Source organism: Carassius carassius, chromosome 6, assembly GCF_963082965.1.
Source record: "Carassius carassius chromosome 6, fCarCar2.1, whole genome shotgun sequence".
In the NCBI taxonomy this organism is placed as follows: domain Eukaryota; kingdom Metazoa; phylum Chordata; class Actinopteri; order Cypriniformes; family Cyprinidae; genus Carassius; species Carassius carassius.
In genome coordinates, this window is record NC_081760.1 from 8006400 (window position 1) to 8013899 (window position 7500).

At 35.7% G+C, this 7500-nt stretch overlaps 1 protein-coding gene across 3 annotated transcripts in view; it reads left to right on the forward strand.

Moving 5' to 3' along the window:
* mad1l1 (mitotic arrest deficient 1 like 1) overlaps positions 1 to 7500 on the forward strand; it is a 70219-nt gene that overhangs the window by 17228 nt on the left and 45491 nt on the right. For all 3 annotated transcript variants that reach the window (XM_059552118.1, XM_059552120.1, XM_059552119.1), the window contains exons 11-14: positions 666 to 810; positions 4878 to 5018; positions 6543 to 6599; positions 6861 to 6952. In XM_059552118.1, the coding sequence (XP_059408101.1) occupies positions 666 to 810; positions 4878 to 5018; positions 6543 to 6599; positions 6861 to 6952 (435 nt within the window). The remainder of the gene's footprint in view (positions 1 to 665; positions 811 to 4877; positions 5019 to 6542; positions 6600 to 6860; positions 6953 to 7500) is intronic.

Sequence of the window (7500 nt, forward strand, 5' to 3'; positions counted from 1 at the left end):
GTTGAGGACATATGGATAGGAGACAAGTATGGTTTTGTGATTAGATTGTGCATTATTGTCTTATTGACCCTCCACAGCAGGCCATGATGATTTCCATTATAACTCAAATTGGGCTGGATAGTTAGCATCTGGAAGAGATGAGAGGAGTTAATCAATTTAGCTATGAGGACACACACACACACGCTGACTCTCTCTTGCAAATGCCAGCCCACACAAACTCACTCCTCCTACAAACAAATTTCCCTAGTCACCTTCCTCAAGAAAGCATACTTACATCCATCCGTACAGTCTTAGCACTTTCCCTCCCTTTAATCCAGCAGATACAAAGAGTCACACACACTTTTCCAGCACGTTTGATGGAATTGAACTCTTGCTGTGGGCAATTTCTCTCGCTCTGAAAGGTCAAGTGGAAAAATGCTCTCCCAGTTAAAGTCTATCTGGATCAAACAATCTTCCTTTATCTCCAAAGACACATGCACACACAAACAAACAGCTTCTTCTCATATAAATACATGCTACCATTTTGCTTACTGTTTTGATGTACATTCTGTCTTAACATGACACCCCACAGGAACTGCACAACATAAAGGTAGAAAATAAGTCAATATTAATAGCAGCTAATGACATCAATCCTAAAAATGCCTCTTTCTATCTGTTGCTTTCAGCATTCGCTCTGTAGAGAAGGCCCGTGCTGAGCTCCTGCCTGAGATTGCTCAACTGCGTGCCAAAGCTCAAGAGGAACAGAAGAAACGAGAGAACCAGGATTCGCTTGTCCGACGCCTGCAGAAGAGAGTCCTTCTGCTCACCAAGGTAAAAAGATATTAAATAAAAATATATATATGAATAAACATTCAGCTACTCTCGTCAAAACAAAAGGATTCATTCTTTGTAAACATACTATATCTATTTCAGAACTGAAAACTTCCTCCCAAAGGCAAAATAGCAGCTACAATTTTGTAACATATTGTAATGCAAGTGTGCTCATGATATCAACATCTAAGTATTATATTACTTTTAAAACATTTCATCAAGTAGAACAATCATTTTCAGTCCTTCTGTTAATTTTTTTCTTTTATTTTAGATAGAAAGAAAGGTGTACTTGAGGCCCACTCAGTGAAACCATTCACCCATATACCTAATCTTTAGACCAAGTCTGCAAAACTAGAAGCACATTTTTGCTATTGTAAAACAAACTTTTTGTAAAACCCTAAACAGTTCTTTAAATTATAGTCATTCAAAACTTATTGTTCTTTTGTTTCATTTGGGTTAAACTGCCATTTAAATGCCACACTCATTTACTGATCATCCAGTGAAAACACTTGTACATAATTTGTACAGTCAGAAATTAAAGAAATCATTTTTACACCTTTTCTTTTTACAGTGTACGATTATATATAAACATTAACCACTGCTCATTAGGGTTGTGCCGATAGGCGATAGTATCGTGTATCGACGATTGTCAGAGATATCGACATAAGCAGATTTCTCTGTCGATAATCAAGACGATATTAGGCTCATTTTCCTATTAATGTTTTAGATTATAATAATAATAATAACTATTATTTTTATTTTTATTAGGCTGCTTATTATAAATCAAACTGCCCAGTTATTTCACTTCAGCACCGCATTTCACACACACACACACACACACACACACACACACACACACAGCGCGCGCGAGCGCAGGAGGATTAGAGCTTGTAGTCACTGAAATTGTCCGCTTTGACTCGGATAACTCATAAATCCATGAAATGAAAGAGATAGAAAACGAGGAGTTGGTGTCCTACACATTTAATGGCTGCTACACTGCAACGCGCTCTTCTCATACATGAGAGATTAACTCTTTCTTGGCGTCACAAATAAAGTAAAGACAAAATAATTAACAAGGCGGCAGAGCGAATTTATCATCCATAGTGGTTCTCACGTAGTCCTTCTCTTAAAGACTGATCACTTAACTTATAACACACACTATGTGGTGATGACTTAGGAGTACGTGAGAACCACTATGGATAATAAATTCAATCTGCCGCCTAGTTATTATTTTCATGCACTCCGCACTATAATATGATGCATGCAAAATACATAGTTTCGGCCGTTACAAAGTCTCCATCCACAAACAGACGTACATGGTCTGCAGATAAAAGGTATTTCATTGAACTTTAACAAGTAATCTGAACGGCCTTTATATGTGTAATATTTTAAACGAGCCCTCACTAACTGAGTTTAATGCTACAGTTATGTTTGAACGCATCTCATTCTTGTTTCTGTGGCGGTGCGTCAGACTCGTCATGAGGCGCGCGGTCCGGAACGCTGTATGACTGATGCATCAGTTCAACTCAACTTACTCCAAATATATGAACTTACCTGTTTTAAATACTTTATATTTAACGTGTTCGTTTATGCACAATAGTAGTGTTAAACTGCTGGACTCTAAATGAAATCTACTATTGATTTTCACCGTTGACTGATTTTGCAGAACATTTAGACTGATAACTTCCGTGCGCAGATACGGACGCGCGATATGACAGTTGCGTCCGACTATGTATGAACTAGCTGTTTTAAATACAGTATTTTTATATTTAACGTTAGTTTATCAGTATGTTTGAAAGTATATTTTTTCGATTATTGGTGATTCCATAGGCCTCTCTCGCGCACTTGCGCGGTTTAAAACACTCAATAGTTCTGATTTGACAAGGACAAAGAGTCTCTCTCTAGCTCCACCCATCCACGATAATATCGTGTATCGTCGATCTCACAGGCTGGCGATATGACGATCTGAAAAATGACCATATCGCCCAACACTACTGCTCATGACTAAATAACTTTTGTAACTTTAATTTTAAGGATTAATCTGTTTTTAATTTACAGTTTATTTTCTGTATATTTATGTACCTGAAAACTTTCCTAAATGAAATTCAGGTCCTGAGTTTAGTTGATAATTTTTTAATATTCAGTGATGTGATATGTTTTCTGTTGTAGCTTGTACTTATTATTAAACCAAATAGAAAACAAATAAGTACCATTAATAGTAATAATTTTATTTAAAGGGATAAATAATCCCCAAAATTACAAACCCATAAAAGCTTTGTTCATCTTTGGAACACAATTTAAGATATTTTGGATGAAAATCGGGAGGCTTGTGACAGTCCTTTGAACTGCCAAGTAAATTACAGTCAAAGTCCAGAAAAGTATGAAAGACATTGTCAGAATAGTCCATCTGCCATCAGTGGTTCAACCATAACATTATTTAGCGATGATAGCTTTTTTTACACGAAGAAAACAAAAATAAGGTCCTTTTTTACTGGACCTTGATTGCATTCAGTGTAAACGGCGAGTTCTCTCCAAAAGGCTAGATTTGGATAAATCAACAGCTTGGTAAACTGGTAATTAACAAAGGCTTCAATAAACTCCTAAATTTGTTTTAATGAAGTCAGTGTTTGAGTGTAATGATGTCCACGCTGGAGACATTCAGAACATCCTATCAGTCTGGAAGCTGCTCTAAATGCACATGGAAAGTTATGTTTTTCCAGTTAATTCAAAGTTTTGTGTGGACAGTAATATCATTGCACAACTTTTCTACAAATCTAATTTCAAGGTTTGTTTTGTTGTATTGACATGTCAAAATCTGGAGGCTGTTTGTCACTAGCTATTATTGACAACATTGAAGCACTTGACCTGCTGCAAAACCAAGAAAAATGCATCAGCTGTCTTCAGAACGAATAAGATTAACAGTTTTCAAGCTATGATTAAAAGCCTTGATAAAAAGGTTTTATTGTAGCATTGACCCAAGTTCTCCATTAAATGAAGATCCACAAGGGATGGAAAAAAACTGCAGTGCGGCACAGATTAGTTTCCTCACTCACTTACCCATATAGATTCACTCTCCGGCACAGAAACTCTGAGGCCAGTGCCAAAATAATAGAGTCCTAAATGAAAGTTTGCTATCTGTGGGACGAATGAGGTGAGTTTAAGACAACAGGAAGGTTGAATTTCATTACAATGGAAGCAGACAAATAGCTTTTGAAGATATGAGTGGTTGTAAACCTACTTAACCATAATTGGGGACAAATTTGTACAAAATTTAAACTTGTCAATTTTTGTTTTCTTTTCATTTTTGGAAGAAATGTGACAATTCAATTCACTACTATATCTGCTTGGAAAATCTGATGGCAGTCACATTGATTTTTACATCAGATGAACTAACTAAAACTCCACAAATACATCATTAGCTTTTTCTTTAAACTGTTGTTAAAGGTCTTTTAGTGAAGGTTATTCATCATTAACCTTCGCAACCTTATGGACGTGTCTGTCATAGCTTGTTTTTAATCTGTTGGTCGTTTTTATATCCTCAGGTCACACTCCGGATAATGAATCACAGTGTTTTATTGATCCTGCTGGTTTCGGCTTTAGAGACTAGACTAGATTTAATTTCGGTTTAATCGACTCTAAAATGAGATATTTACACAGATGACTCGAGACTCAGAAGGGAGCTCATTCACCCCATTAATTCTCCTCTAATATTTCTTTCTTCTCTCCTCCTGTATTTAGAACGTTACAATGACATTACAACTGAAACCTGCCAGTAAAAGTGTAGTACCTTGATAAGGTTGACCAGTAAAACATATTAAGTTATGTAATAAGGGAAACATAACCAAGCTGCTGTAGTTAAATTTACATTAAGACAGTAAGCAGATTTTTTCTTTTTTGGAAATTGGGTTTTTCCTTGCTCATCCGACAATAAAGATCAGCATTGTTCATTTAAGTTTCTGCAAGTGTTTCGTCAAGTTTTATATGCACTATATCTTTCTATTGTACTGACCCAGCTTGGCCTGAATTGAGTTCTGGAATTGAAACTTGTGCTTTTGTATGTGGGTCAGGAGCGTGATGGAATGAGGGCCATATTAGAGTCGTACGACAGCGAGTTGGCCACAAGTGAATACTCCCCTCAGCTCATGCTCCGGGTCAAGGAGGCAGAGGACATGCTGCAGAAAGTCCAGGCACACAACAATGAGATGGAGGTGAGTACTAAATTACCCATAATGCACTCTAAATCATTTATTCAAATGTACCTTTCAGAAAACGGTTCAGAACACTGATCCAGTGATTTGTTTGCATTACTGCAACATTTTAAAACATTTATGCAACATTTATGTTTTTGTTATATGGATTGTGTATGTAAATGTATATTATTATATGTTTTTATCAAGGCTCAGTTGATTAAAATATTTAATTGCATTTTTTTTTTTATACCCACATACATTTTTAAGTAAATAAAATAATAGGCCTTTACGTGTGATTTGTTTGGTTCAGTAATGGTTCAGTTACTCATCATTAAAAAAGGGACTTTGTGTTCCGCAAACTGTGTCAATGCATTGGGAATGCAAACATGGAACAATAAATCTCAAATAACTCCGTTATTAAACACCTTTTCACATTTTTATGAATGTTATCTTACACATTTCTTTAGCTCATTTAATGGAGATGTTGCTTCTGGCCTGGTGTTTGTATTTCTGTGAATGACAGTGTTTCACTGATGAATTTAAATGGTTGACTATGTTCTAATGTGTGTAATTATTTCAGGGAAATGCTCACCTAACATAGTTCCAGTCAGGTCTTGACCATATTACATGTCCATATCACATCGCCAAATGATTTCAGTTATTTCAAAAGTCCTGACAGCCTAAAACAGCAAAATAAATAAAACCCACAACGACACTGGCCAAGAAAATAAATATAGTAAACAATAATATAAAAAAGACAGATTTCTTCCATGTTTTTGCCACAAATTTACGTTTTATTATGTACGGAATGCACATAACGTTACTCTATTTGCCTCACATATGCACACACATACAGTACAGATACTTGTACACACATTGTTAGTGCCACTCTAATGATTTTAGCAGTAAAATAGTATATCAACTTAAATGTGACTCTCTCTCTAAAAACTGCATTAGTCTGCCATCAACTGCTCAAGCCTCCATTACTAGTATTACACAATTCCATACAATTCCATTACTTTTGGAATTAGCAACACAGGTAGGTGTTGGATGAGATGCAGAAGGAATTTATCCCACACACAAGAGTGTTTTAAGGACAAAAACTGGATGAATGCCTTTAAATATATCATCTGATCAGTGCCTAGTATGAGTGGAATAATTGACTCCAGTCCGTTGAATTATTAGAATATTATGCACAACCGAGGTGTAACGGTCACGATGCATCACCACCTTGGGTGTGTATTATTTTCTTATATACATCAAGTAAGGAATAATAGATGATGGGTCGTTGAATTATAAGACTAAAAACATTAGGTTTTATTGTTAGGTAAATAGTAATGTGTGGTTCAGTTAATCTCAGGGTAAACAGTGTTATAAACACTGTGCTGGTGTGTTAAAAATTCTAGACTTCTGCTCATGCATACTAGCCTTTTTGAAAGTTGTATCTGAGATTGATAGCACTTATGACTTTGTAATCAAGGACTTTATGGCTTACTATCTTAGCTCTTATTTTTATGGGAATAATCTGTTTCACTCTGATAGACTCAACTGTCTAAAGCCCAGGAAGAGGCAGGCACCTTCAAATTACAAGTTCAGATGGTAAGTCACGTTTATCACCATGGAAACTTCCTTTTGGCATTTTCATTTACCATACTGATCATAAATAACTTATTAAAATTTGTGCTATAACACATGCAAGAATGAAAAAACATAAGGCAGAAGTCAAGATAGAGCGATATAACATTGCAGCTAGGCTGCAGGTGTTTCATTTTCTGAGATTTACAGAAATACTTTTTGACATACAGTGCTGATTGATTTGTCATTCTTTTTTGTCTGTTCTTTTTTTTATCACTTGCTCAGGTGACTGCTGAACTTGAGGCTCTGAAAGAGCAGCAGTTGTCCGATGCTGAGAAAAACATTTTCTCAACAGCAGAGGAAGTCAGCTCTCTCAGGTAACAGAGATATGTGATTAATGAAATTTCATGCATCATACATGTCTGATCTGATCATCATGGAAGCCTGTTTCCATGTAAAATGAATCAAACTAAATTTATAAAAATTAAAAAAATAATATAAAAGCACAGTTACCAGAAATGAAGTAACATTTGTGATTTGATTGTGTGATTTATATGCCTAATGGATATCCAGCACATAATCAGCAGTCACTTTCACTTAAGTTGCTGAAAATAGCCAGCTTTCATTGAAATGTTCATGCCGTTTTGTAAGACACTGGCATTGTGAACGGTTCTTTAGGCTGACTGAATCTGGAGTTTGTGTATTGTTTTTTTTTCATGGCCTGTTGCAGTGCCTTATTACTATGGAAATGTAATTATACTACATTAGCTTTAGTGGCCTCGCTTGAAAAGTGAGCTTTCTTTCAGTGCCTACTTTATTCTTTTTCCTCTTTCTTTTTGATCCTTTAATTATTCTCTCTAGAATTTCATTTAATCACTCCGGAACCATTTCACTAAGCTGTTTACACCTTAATTGAATATTTTTT